This window comes from Bubalus bubalis, chromosome 21 (assembly GCF_019923935.1).
Source record: "Bubalus bubalis isolate 160015118507 breed Murrah chromosome 21, NDDB_SH_1, whole genome shotgun sequence".
Classification (NCBI taxonomy): domain Eukaryota; kingdom Metazoa; phylum Chordata; class Mammalia; order Artiodactyla; family Bovidae; genus Bubalus; species Bubalus bubalis.
Window position 1 is genome coordinate 49,614,299 of NC_059177.1, and position 13,550 is coordinate 49,627,848.

At 54.4% G+C, this 13,550-nt stretch overlaps 1 protein-coding gene across 2 annotated transcripts in view; it reads right to left on the reverse strand.

Moving 5' to 3' along the window:
- Positions 1 to 13,550, reverse strand: part of MAPKAPK3 (MAPK activated protein kinase 3) — a 28,642-nt gene that overhangs the window by 4,886 nt on the left and 10,206 nt on the right. For both annotated transcript variants that reach the window (XM_044934344.2, XM_006053327.4), the window contains exons 3-5: positions 3,504 to 3,643; positions 2,238 to 2,302; positions 1,743 to 1,822 (exon numbers count right to left, since the gene is read on the reverse strand). In XM_044934344.2, coding sequence (XP_044790279.2) covers positions 1,743 to 1,822; positions 2,238 to 2,302; positions 3,504 to 3,643 — 285 coding nt within the window. The remainder of the gene's footprint in view (positions 1 to 1,742; positions 1,823 to 2,237; positions 2,303 to 3,503; positions 3,644 to 13,550) is intronic.

Genomic DNA, 13,550 nt, shown 5'->3' on the forward strand with positions numbered 1-13,550 from the left:
TCCACAGTGATCTGCAGTCAGATTTCCTTCCTCCTTCCCTCATCCAGACTGAGGCAGGAGGAGCTGGATCCATCTCACTAAAAAAGACCTGGGTCTTGGCCGCCAATGATGTGGGCCAAAGGTGGAGGAGACTAGTGTGGCTGAGAGGTGACACCTTGTTTCACAGAGGGGAAACTGAGGCAGTGGTTCCACCAAGCTGGGGATAACTGAGTGCCACAGAGAGCCCAGGGGTAGGAACTTCTGAGCTTGAGTCGGTGATGCTACCATGAGATGCCAAAATGAGGGTTCCAGGGGAACGGGGGGGCTTCTCATGAGCCAGTGTTGCCAACCACATATCCTGTACACAGCCCAGAACAAGCCTGTACGACAGGCCCCTACCTGAGGTTGCTTGGGGAACTCAGGCCCCGGGAGCTGCACAGAGGCCAGTCTTCCTGGTTGTAGGGCACAGAGGGTCTGAGGGATGAAGGCAGTGGGGAGGTCTGCATGGAGGAGGCAGCACTCAAGCTGCTTTCTAATGAATGGGTAGGACCTAGGCCCACAGAGGGAAGCAGCAGAGCTGGGGCAGAGGCATGGGGTGGCACATGGAATTTCAGTTTGGAGCCAGTGAAAGCTATTTCTCAGGTTCTATTTGAGATGATCCAAACTTGGACTGGGGTGAAAAACAGGGAAGCAGTTTTTGTACAGGAATCTTCTCCATAGAAGGCTTTTCTCCCCTTAAGGAAAAAAAAGGGGGCCAGGGCCAAAATAAAGCAATGGTTCAGAAGGTGAGACTGTTGTGGCTCCACGTGTATCCAAAATCAAAGGGTAACTGCAAGAGTTGGTGATACTCAGCCAGGGGAAGAACCTGATGCAGCAGCTGGACCTTCAGGTCTCCTCTGCCCGGTCTTAGGAGGAAATAAGTCTGGGGGACAGGGCAGTCAGGGTCTAGGTCTAGGCCCCCTAGGGGGCCAAGGATCCAGGAGTCGTAATTCTGCTTTGACAGTGGCTGGCACATGCAGGTGAAGTGTGTGTGTGCATGTGAAGCTGCCTCGGTTTGCGTTTCTTCCATCTGATCCTGATCACCTGTAAGATCCAGTCCTCCCTGGACAGGAAATTTGGAGAGAACATTCTCAAGCCCGTCCACTGGAGGGACAAGCAGGTCCAGCCGCTAGGATCACCTCCGCTCCTTTGTCCAGTGCCCAGCAAAGGGCCTCCTTCCCCTAAAATGCTGCCATCAGAGGCTCTGCCTACGGGAACTATGGCTGTTACTTCACACAAGCTCCAACAGTGTTGGGTAGCCGTCACCGAAGCCTGGCACACTGTCTTCACAAAATTCTTGCTGAGTGAACAAACGAATGCATGAATCCCCAGTGAGGCATCTGCAGAGCCTTGAGCAAGACAATTGCTCTCTGAGCCTCAGTTTCCTCATCTGTCAAATGGGTAATGGCACCCTCTCACAGGGCTGGGAGAGGATTAAATGAGATGCTTCTCAGGACCCAGTGGCTCAAGGTAGGCACTAGTTTATTCTTATGCCTACTGGGATTATATATGCTTGAAGGAAACTAGGAGACCTATCTGGCTAAAGCACAATGAACACACTGGGACCATGGGAGGAGAGGCTGAGCCATGCAGTATGGGCCGCGGGGAGAGGCCTGGAATGCCAAGCAAGGAACGTGGCCTCTATCCAGTGGATGCTGGGACCACTGGGGTTTGTGGATGGCACTCTTTGTCCTGGTCCCCCAACATGGGTCCTGGAGCCTCACCTTAACATCTCGGTGGGCGATGTTCCGGCTGTGCAGAAACTGGATGGCAGTGCCAATATCTCGCATGATCTCTGCGGCTTCTGCAGACATGGGCAGAGGAGGGGGCCACGGATGCCACTCAAGGGTCAGGCAACCCAGGGGGCCCCTCCCCATCACCCCTCTTTGGAGAGCACAAGATGGTGCACTCCTGCCACCCAGGACCCCACCTCAGACCCCAACCCTGGTCCTCCTAGTTTCTTCTGGAGATGCCCCCAGCTGAGCTGCTGGCTGGCACCAAGAAGCATTGAGGCCTCCATCCCAGGCCCATGGGGAGTCCATCTCTGACAAGCTGCCACAGATGCACAGAACCCCTTGGGGGAAGAACACTCTCCCCCCAACCCTTGTTCAGGTGGGGAAACTGAGGCACAGAGAGGGACAGGGTCTTGCCCAGCATCACAAAGAAACTCTGTGTGCCCCATCTCAGCCCAAACTCCCCATGCAGCAGCACATACGTACCTCTTTCAGTGAAAGCCTGGTCACCACGCTCCTGAATCCTGCTGAACAACTCACCACCTTCCATGCTGTCAGAGAAAGTGGGGACAGAGGGGAAGAATCAGGCATTGACCTGCCCCTGCCCCAGGTCATGGGCCCAGGCCTCCAGCCCTGCTGCTGCTCCCCTGGAGGATGGTCACTGTCAGCCTCACCGTGTCTTGAAGAGCCTGGTATGTGGTGGGCTGTTGGCTTGGGTGGGTTGAACTCAACTCTTCGAACTAGGGGAGGATCTTCCCCAGGGAGCATCTATGTTCCCAGGGACACTGTCTTGATCTGGCAGCCCCTCCTTTATCCAAGTTTACCCAAGTGAGGAATGAGATGTCAGTTATCATCCTCATGACCACCATTTTCTGAGGACCTACTGTGTGCCGTGCCCTGGGCAAACCCTTTGTGTGCACTGCTGTGTGATCCTGGGTGATCCCTTCTCCTCTCTGTGCCTCAGCTTCCTCTTCGATAAAACAGGGATTAGCGCACCAACCTCACAGAGTTGGGAAGACTGATTCAGCAGTACACACAGAGCACTTAGAATGAACAGGGTGAATGCCACACTAAGATCTCCCTCCATGTAACTTTACATGGAAGTTACAGCGATCCAGAGAGGTGAGAGGCCTGCCCAAGGTCACACAGCTACTGAGTGACAGAGTCAGGATCTGCACCCTAAATCTGACTCAAGAGCTGCTACCCTACGGGGTGAGGGGGAACTTGAAAGGCAGACAGGGAGGAGCTGGAGGCCAAGACCCAGGGCCCAGGTTCTGAGGAAGGTTAGGGCTGAGCCACAGTGTTCACAGGAGAAGCCTAGGATGGAGGAGGCCGCTGGCTCCTGGGTCCAGGCCAGGATCACCCAACATCGGGGGTGGGGGGCGGGGGGGAGCCATGGGAGTGCAAATCCAGGCGAGGAGAAAGCCGAGGGGACAGTGCATATCCCACTCCTCCCCCAGTCTTCCCCCATCCCAGCCACATTCAGGGCTTGGTGGCCTTCTCCAACAGCTCTCCCAGCCCCTCCTCACTGAGGGGGAATCACACCCAGGGAAGCCATATTACAGCCACTGAGGATTCCACCCGTGCAGGAGTGCCCTTGGGGCCAGCTGCCCAGGTCCATCACCTTTCAGGGGCTGGGGGGCCCTCCCGGGGCTGCTATCTGAAGAACAGAGACCTCTAAAGAATGGCGGGAGTTGGGGGGGGTGGGCACAGGGGTACCAATGAGATGCTGAGGGAGGGTGGGCGGCATACCATTCCATGACGATGAGGAGACAGCGTTTGCTGTGATGCATATTCTCATAAACATCCAGGATGCGCACGATGTGGGGGCCACCAGAGGCCTGCCAGTGGTGGTCCACCTCCTGCCGGGCCTTGGGGCTGTCGTACAGGAGCTGAGGGCAGGGAGGCACAGACAGTGTCAGGCCCAGAATCCACTTCCCCAGGAGCCACCCAGACAGTGCCACTGCCCTCACTTGGCAGACAAGGACACACAGGCTCAGAGAGGCCTGTGACCTGCCTGAGGTCACCCAGCTGATGAAGGGCAAAAGGAAGATCCCAGTCCAGGTTGGATGCGTGGTCCAATGAGCCCCTGCACTTGGCTGAGGGTCAGCTTCAAGCAAGCTTAGCTCGTAGCTCGGGAAGGCCTGGGAGGTAGCTGAAAGCTTGGAAGGGCTCAGAGGCCAGAGAAGCCCCTGCCTCCTTTCCCAAGGGGAAGCAACTGAGGTGGAAATTGAGAGGATTTTGTAGTCAAATCACACATCAGTGTGAGACCCTGTGCCAGGAGCCACACATCCGTAGAGCCTCATGTTTCCAGTGGGATGACATGAGGGTTGTGGGCCAGAGGTAGAGGCTGGCGGGAAGGAGGACCCTGCTTGATGGGGGTGACTCCTTGGTGGGGTGAGGTTTCCGGGCTTGGGGTTAAATTCCTCCATGACTCAGTGTGACCTCAAGCAAACATTCACAGCTCCAAGCCACAGCCCACAACTCCGTAAAATGGAGTAATAACAGTCATCCCCACAGGATGCATCATAGCGAAGCAGGCAGCAGGTGGGTGGGCGTCAGGATCTTTGCTCGGGTTAACTCAGCCCCAGACTGTGGCTGCCAACCTTAAGGCCAATCGCCGGAAATGAGCAAGACCTTGAAATGGTCATGCTCAGAGGTGGAGGGGGTGGAGAAGTTGGCCTTCTGGGGGAGGCGGCCCAGAATGGGGAGAACAGGGATGAGGCATCCCCCGGTAAGGCTGCTCACATCTGCTTCCTGGTCGAACACGGCTGAAGAGCAAGGCTGCAGACCAAGACAGGCTGAGCCCAGCTCTGTCTGGCTCAGTACCCACAGGACCCTGGGCCCTGCTTTCCTCCTGGGCAGGATGGTCTCCTGTCCTCTAGGGCATGTGCGGGGCAGCCTCTGGGACCAAGCTATCCAGGCAAAGATCAACTGGGATGGAGAGGGAGACAGTGGGTCTCCGCATCTGTCTGATGCTGGTCTGGGGGGCTGTTCCCTTTGACCCTAGTGTGGAGTGCAAGGAGGTAGGGAAGCCCCTCCACCAGCTTGGGGGCTCCCGCTCCGCTAACAGTCCAGAATGGGGCACACAGAGGCGGCTGTAGGCAGACGCTCCCAGCCTGGAAACCATGGATCCCTTGCTCGTGCTGCCTTTGCCTCCTCTATTCTCTGCCCACACAGCTCCCATGCACCAGCTTCTTACTTAACAGCACTGGGGGAAAGAGGCTTGGTCACATCGGCTCCCCCTGCCCCCACTGCGTCCTGAGGTGCCTCAGGCTTCAACCACAGGATCAAAGATGCATTTTCCCTCCCTGCTCTGTCCTCTCCGCACCTCGTCTCTGCTTGGCCTCCCAACACCTTCCCTAGCTGACCTGACCATGTCCTGGCAGGGCCTCCAGGAGGGTTCCTGGACCCTCACTCTGTCCTGCTTCTGGTACCCCGACCCCTGTACCAGGGTCCTCTCTCTCCTCTCCTCAAAGGCCCAGCCCACAGCTGACAGGTTTTCTGTGGGGTCCTCAGTCCCGCCTCCTCCTCTCTGGCTCTTCTCCACCCATCCCCACCTTCACTCCTTAAATCTCCAGCCCTCATGCTCCAGATAAAGACCAACTTCTTCCCTGGCATCCAGAGCTCGCCTTCCTCTCCCGGCTCCCTTTCTGCTGCCCTGGCCCCAGAACACCTGGCTCAGGTCAGAACACCGGACGCACTGGCCCCAAACAAGCCTCACACTCTGCCCATACCCTGTGCTCTCTTGCTCCATCTCCTTCTCCACTGGGCCAGCTCTCCCTTGTTGAGGAACGTTCTGGGCTTGGTTCAGATGTCTCCTGCTCTTAGAAGTCCTCCCAGCACCTCCCTCAGTGGTTTTTGCCTCTGCACCTCCACCAGGGCGGAGGGAGCATGAAGGTAGAGGGAGGTGGGGTTAACCTGGGAGTCCCCGGCTGGGGCCTGGCAGAAAACACTGAGCTCCAGAACAAAGGATGGGATGATGGGTTTGATCCCTGGTCAGGTGGCTAGATCCCACACGCTGCAACTAAGACCCAGTGCAACCAAATAAATAAATAATAAATACAGATTTTTTTTTTTAATCTTAAGAAAACATTGCCCGCTCCCCAGAAAGCTCCTGCATCATCTCCCTTTTCTGTTCCCTCCTGTGCATCACTTTCTCATGACCTACAATTAGCCTGTTCCTTTGATAACTCTATAAACACACACATACACATATAGACAATACACTTTCAATATGCCTGGCTCTGTTCTGAGCCTTTTACAAATATTAGGAGGAAGGGACTTTATTACCACCATGGAGGCAGGGAGAGGTGAGTAACTGGTCCCAGATCATGCGGCCGTTTCCCCAGTCAGGCCGGCACCGGGCCGTCTCCGGCTTCAGACTGTGGGCCCCCATGGGCAGGGCCAGTCTGGGTTCCAGTGCTGACACAGAGCACTGGCTCAGATAATACTTGGGGATTTAATGAAAAAACCTATCAAGTGGGGGGAAAGGGAAGAAACCCTCACAACCCACCATGAGGAGAGAATAAGAAGAAACTGAGGGAGGAGCCAGGAAGGCTCAACAAATGAGAGACATGAAAACCCGGCCCAGCTTCCTCTCCGCTGTACTCACCTGTGCCCTCTGGCGATCCAGATTTCACCTCTTCTAGGAAGCCCATCCTGACTCCTCCAGCCCACAAGCCCATGGCTACAGGTAGGCTTCATTCATGCAAGTACCTGAGGGGTCACTATTCTTCATAAAAGGGGTCCTCAAGCAAGAGCCCCATCTTCCCAGGCATGGAAAAGAGCACAGGGCTAAGACAGGAGGCCTGGGTTCTACTCCTATTCTCCATGTGACCTGGGGCTGGTCTTTTGCCTCTCTGTGCCTCTGTTTCCCTGGTGTTAAGACGCAGGGCTTGGGCTGCACTGGAAGGATGGGAACCACAGAGGGGACCTCTGGTCAGGGGCTCCTCAAAATACCTACTGCAGCCCCCTTCCAACATTACTGTGCTCACTGAGCAGTCTCTGGGTCTCCACTGACCCCCATATCCTAATACCTGAAACTGCTGGAGGCCACTCAGTATCCTGGTCCCCAGTCACAGCTGGGAAGAAAAGAAGATGGGGTGCCCAACAGATCCACATCTTGGTCTCACTCCCACCCGATGCCCCCGAGCCCCCACAGAGGTACACCAGAGTTGGGAGGGTCTGTGATGTCTCCTGAGTTGCTCCACGGTTCCAGCTAGTGCCCAACAGGCTCCCCTGCACACCTGTGGGACGGAACCCTGGCTTCTTCCTCTGGGACGGCTCCCAGCTGTGCTGGAGGTGTGCCCCCGCCCCCCCCCCCCTCCACTGATGTCAGGTAAGTACTGAATCTGAGATGACACTTCCTTGATCAAATGACAATGCTCTAGTTACAGACTGTGCTGAAGTGGTTTCCACTTCTCCCTTCTCGCCTCACTCTCCTTTGCCATTTCTCATCAACCCCCAGAGCCCACAGTCAGACAGCCGAGATGCTGACCAACCCCACCAGACTGCAGACCCCCTCACAGCTTGAGGGCAGAGGAGCCTGCTTCCCAGAGACACAGCTGCCCATGCCCCTCTGGCTCTCCAGGTGTAATAGAGCCTCTGAATCGGCCAGACCGCTCGACTACCTCCACACAGTGTCTCTTCCCACCCAAGCACAGGGTTTACTGCGGGTGGAGGGATTCTTGAGTTCAGGAGCTGGGAAAACAACTGCAGCACTTGACTGTTTGGAAAACAATTTACAGTTTACAAAACACTCTTTTCCTTTATCTCGTGGGAATGCTTGGTGCCACCCTGTGAGGCAAGCAGGGCGGGAACCAACAGCCCCCGTTTGCAGACTGAGGCAAAGAGTCTCTGGAGGGTGAAGTCACTGCCCTGGGGCCACCAGGCTGGAGTAAGGTGAGGCTGGAAGAGCAGGACTCCACACAGAGCATCCAGACAACCCCTCCCAGAGCGGGGATGAGAGGCCAGGGTGGCCCCAAGTCAGAGAGGCAGTGGCCAAAACTACTGCTTGCAAGACTCGGGAATCTTGCTCCAAAATAAATGTGTGCATGGGGCATGGCGTGCACACGAGCAGGGGAGTGTGTGTGTAAGTGTGTTCACGTGCTTGGAAACATGGGTACCTGGACACATGAGTACGTGCATGCAAGGGGTACGTGCATGGGTGTGTATGGGTATGAGGAATGTGTGTCAGTGTGTGTGGGCCAAGGTATGTGTGTGTCTCTGAACTCTGTGATATTAACTTTGAAAATAAGGCCCATCGATCTGTCCATTTGGGCTTCCCAAGTGGCTCAGTGCTAAAGAATCTGCCTATCAATGCAGGAGATGTGGGTTCCATTCTTGGATTGGGAAGATCCCCTGGAGAAGGAAATGGCAACCCACTCCAGTATTCTTGCCTGGAAAATCCCATGGACAGAAGAGCCTGCTGGGCTATAGTCCATGGGGTCGCAAAAGAGCTGGACACAACTTAGTGACTAAACAACAACAATCTGTCCATTTATTTGTCTATTTTTCTGAATATTTTCTATTTTTCTGAAGTGTCAAGCAGAGAACTGGGCATAGACAGGTGCCCAAGAAATACTGGGGTCTTGCTCCCACAACTCAACCTGTGACAGTCTTGCCTGGGCAGGTGACCAAGCCTAGACCCTTCTGCTCAGACCTCCTCTCCCACTGAGATCCTATCTCCACTGCAGGACCCTCCACCTCATGTTGCCCAGAGCTGTGAAAGCCCTCTGTCTGCCTTCCCAGAGCATCAGACAGATCTGGGGTGTCTGCAGTGACTCTGTAAGACACAGCCTAGGGACCAACCCCCATCACCCTTCTTCAGCCATCTCCCAGCCCAGGAAAGGCCACCTTCCCAGACCCACATGCCCCTTCACATAGCCAGTACACCCCTGGACATCTTCTCTAGTAAAAATGTTCACAGTATCGCCCTCTCTCTCTCCCACAGACACACGCACACACAGGACGCCCGAAGGCCCTGGGCTGGACAAGCAGCCTCTCCCACTCCACCCCAACCTCCACACTCCCAGCCAATTAACCTACAGCCTTGGCCAAGCTGCTGGGGCCTCTGCCGGAACACCCACTCCTTCTGGGGGAAGATAGCTGGTTTATAATCTCTCCCATCAGTGAGACAGCAGCAAATTAAAAAATATGAACTCTGGATTTCAGGACGGCCCACAGCCCGAACCTCCCAGAGGCCAGGGATCTACTTCCTCTCACTGATCTGTGGGTCAGCAAATTCCCATGATTTCCACTTTCTTGGAATTCCAACTTTGTTTGGTGCCCGAGGAGAGAGAGGCAGGAAGGACTGCTGAGTTCTCCCAACACCTTCTCTCCCACGCCGGGGTCTCAGCCCAGCCTCAGGCAGGGGTAGGCTGGAATTCTCAGGAGTGGCATCTCTGGGTTGTTGATTACACCACAACACGCACGCTGGGTGTCAAACACTCAGGCAGTGGGTCTGCACAGAATGTTATGGGGAAATCTAGGTTTGCGACATTTTTTTTCCACTGTGGAGAACCCCAATTCTCTACGGAGGGAGGTTACAGGTGAGAAAAAGCACTTTGGACTTACTAAACCCCCTCTTGGTAAGAGTTTTCAACTCAACCATATCTGAGGTTCTTTCTGGCTCCGAGCTCTGTAATTATTTGGGATTATTTTCCCATGGGGACATATCTAGCCTTATGAGACACCACTGGAAGAGCAGGATTCATTTCAGAGCCAGATATTGAGACCACCCGCCCTGTGCCATCAGCAGCAGGCATGGCATTCCGGCCCCTGGCCAGCTCATGGGACCCGTGCTGGCTGCTTTGCCTACTTAGAACGGAGAGCATAGCCTCTGATGGAATGGTATAGACTGACCTCAAGTTCAGGGTTCTAAGCAGGAATTTCCTTCTTAAGGTCTCAGTATCTTCATTATAAGGGCTTCCCAGGGGGCTCAGATGCTAAAGAATCCACCTGCCTACGTAGGAGATGCAGGTTCCACCCCTGAGTTGTCAAGCACCCCTGGAGGAGGGAATGGCAACCCACTCCAGTATTCTTGCCTGGGAAATCCCATGGACAAAGAAGCCTGGCAGGCTATAGTCTATGGGGTCACAAAAGAGTCAGACATGACTGAGCCACTAAGTAACAATAACAATTTTCTTTATAGAGCCAGACTCGCCCCCTCCTCACTGGCTTCACCCTCTCCTTCCCTGCAAGGGCATCAGTGCTACTGGAGAGTTGTTGGTCACGTCAAATTTGACTTTTTAACCACGGTCTCAAATTAGAGCCTCAGACATGTGCCATTACTCTCTCACGCACTCATTTCCCCAGCTTTCGTAGCTCATTAAGGGAGCTAATGGAACCAATTTTGCAGCTATGGATGAGTTGGCCCCACGCCAGATGAGACCTCGCTTCATTAAGTTCTGGCTGTATCCTGTCTTCCTCAGCGGCTGAGTTCCAGGGAGGTCGGCTCACATGATGCTCCTGACCCCAGATGCCTGGGCCCCGTCTGAACGCCGGATGACTGACGGAGTTACACCCCCTTTGCAACAACTGTCCCTCCCTGGTGCTCGGCCAGTGCTGCGTTGGCCACAGTGCTTGGTCACAGACACCACCTCATTCAGGACTCACCATCTGCTGAGGAGAACCAGCATCGTCCTTTTCCTGTGGGGAAGCTGTGACTCTGAGAGGTGAAGTGACCTGCCCAGAGTCACACCACTGGGTCGTGAGAGTCAAAACTGGGACCCGCAATGAAAGAATAACAGAACTCTACATTGCCAAACCTACGATTTAATAGAAAAACCTGTAATCACTTTTTAAAATCCAGATGCATATCAGAATTATCCTGAAATTTTTTGGAAAAAAAACAAAACTTAGACCCAGACCCGCTGGCTTCTAGGCAGTGAGGACAAGGCAGGCAGCTGCTGTGCTCCTTTTGTGCGTGGAGCTCAGCTCCACAACCCTGGGGCTAGACCAGGCTCTGCCATTTAATGATTGTTAACAACGGCGGCGACGGCGGCAGTTCACAGAGCGCCTCCTGGATACCAGGCGCTCTACACACACCTGAGCTTTTGTCCTTCAACAAGGACACCACTGACCATCACTCTCAACTGAGGAGACAGAGGCTCAGGAAGGTTTTATAGCTTCTCTGGGTCACAAGTCTCACACAGGGCCACCTCTGAGTCTAGGAGTCCTTTGGGAACCAGGAGTCAACCCTCATGCCCAGGGAGGACTGCCCGTTTTACAGATCTCTTCCTGACCTCTACGAACATTTACTGGTCCTGCCTGGGGGCCAGGCCTGGAGCTGAAGTTGGGAATGCTGCCACACACTGTTCCCCAGGACCTGGGGGTCTATGGATGAGTTACTGCTGGTTAGGATGCCTGATTGGAGAAGGCAATGGCACCCCACTCCAGTACTCTTGCCCGGAAAACCCCATGGATGGAGGAGCCTGGTGGGCTGCAGTCCATGGGGTCGCAAAGAGTCTGACACGACTGAGCGACTTCGCTTTCACTTTCCACTTTCATGCATTGGAGAAGGAAATGGCAACCTACTCCAGTGTTCTTGCCTGGAGAATCCCAGGGACGAGGGAGTCTAGTGGGCTGTGTCTATGGGGTCACACAGAGTCAGACATGACTGAAGTGACTTAGCAGCAGGATGCCTGATGAGGATGTAGGCACTAAGGAACTGGGCCTGGATCCTTCTCCTCTCTTTTTCTTTCTTTCCAGATTTAGAACCTGGCAGAGCAGAACCAGGAACAAGGAGGGCCCCCAAAGAGCTGTTCCCAAACCAGGCCAAGGCTGGGGTATCTGATGGCTGGGAATGAGAGGAAAGTGGCTTGACTGGCTTGGAGCCTCCCTAATCACCTGCCACCAGAGTCCTGGGAGGTGGGAGTGGCTGGGGCTCTGAGCCCAGTATCTGCCTGGGAGGCTCTGCCAGCAGGAGAGCCAACACACATTTTGAAATTGTGAAATCTCAGGGGGCTTCCATGGTGGCTCAGTGGTAAAGAATCCACCTGCCAATGCAGGACACACAGCTTCAAACCCTGACCTGGGAAGATCCCACATACCTTGGAGCAACGAAGCCCGTGCACCACAGCTACTGAAGCCTTGCACTCTAGAGCCGCTGCTCTGCAACAAGAGACACCACTGCAATGGGAAGCCCGCACATCCCAACTAGAGACAGCCTGTGCAGCAGTGAAGACCCAGCACCGCCAAAAAGAAATAAATAAAACAATTAAAAAAAAACCTAAAGAACACAAGACTCCTTCAATTTGCTAAATGTTGGTGGCCTCAGTTTGTCTGCCTCCTACCAGCCCCAGAAAACCTAGAAACGAAGGTAGAAGTGCCAGGTCTGGGTGAGGGTTGGGGTAGGGGAAGAATGCTTCTGGAAAGAGGAAGCTAAGCCAGGCTCCCAGGGACGGAGGGGGAGGGCCGGTGGGAACACAAGCGCTAGCTGGAGCAGGTGCGGGTCCCATGCATATGAAGGACCAGCTATGCCACAGGGCTCTGGGTCAGACAGACCTGCATACTGGATGCAGGGGCCAGTTACATCCGATCTGTACCGAACCAATCTGGAAAATGGGGACAGTGACAGTACTTACTGAGAACACACAGAGAGCTCAGACAAGCACAGTGCCAAGTGCAGAGTAGAAATGGGCTTTGAGGTTTGCTTGGCTTCACGAGTCCCCCTGGGTCTTGCTCTGATGTGGCCTCATGCTCTTCACCTCCTTGGTCACCAGAATTGGGGGCAATTCAGGCACAGCCTCTAGGACCCAGGGAGGCTGATCCCCTCCAGTCCAGCAGGTCACAGGAAACAGATCCTGAGAGGGGCAGGACCAGGCTGTGCAGAAGTAGACTACGAGTCAAAAGTCTATGGATATTGGGACTTCCCTGGTGGTCCAGTGGTTAGGCCTTTCCAATCCAGAGGTATGGTACAGGCTCCATACCTGTTTGGGCTAAGATCTCACATGCCTCGCAGCCAAAAAACCAAAGCGTAAAACAGAAGCAATATTATAACAAATTCAAGAAAGACTTTAAAAATGGTCCACATTAAAAAAAAAAAAAGTCTATGGATACCGTTTTGCTGTGAAAGACTCGGTGAGGAGGGGCAGACTCTCCAGGGTGTGGGAAGATCAGGGCTGATCTCAGGGAAGGGACCCTGGGGCATAGGAACCACGGCTGAGTGCTAGGGACCTAAACCAGGGGACTGACCTGGCCCTCAGCTTGGGCAGACTGGAGGTAGGGGCACATTCCCACTCTCCCAGGTGGCAGATACCTTTACATCCTGGACTCGTTAGTGCCTCTGTTCAAGCAATGTCCCCTTCTGCAGAGTATGTAGTGACCCTGACCTTAATGACCTGAACCCCAGCTCCTCATCTGTGAAATGGGCCTGCAGTCTCCTCACCTATGGCACTGAGGGGAGGGGAGCAGGCAGGTCTGAGACTATGGGCACCTGTTTCATAGGTAGGGAAAGAGGCCCAGAAAGAGCTAGAACCTCCTTCCGCTCCCAGAGGTTACACAGTGTGTAAGTGGCAGGATCAGAGCTCCCTCTGCCCCAGGAGGTGGCAGACCCCAGCATCTGGCCCACAGCCTTCCCACAGCGGGTGAGGAGAGGCCATACAGGTGCCTTGCGAGCCCCTGAGCACATACTCAGAGGGTCTGGCTTCTCTTATTGTCTAACTTCTTAGAGGAAAAGAGGATTTTTCTGTCAAAATCAGCTACATAACGGTGAAATGTTACCCTGGTTCTGTTTCTTCTGTGATAGCATAAAAATAAGACATCTTCATCCTAAGACAGGAAAATTCTTAGCAA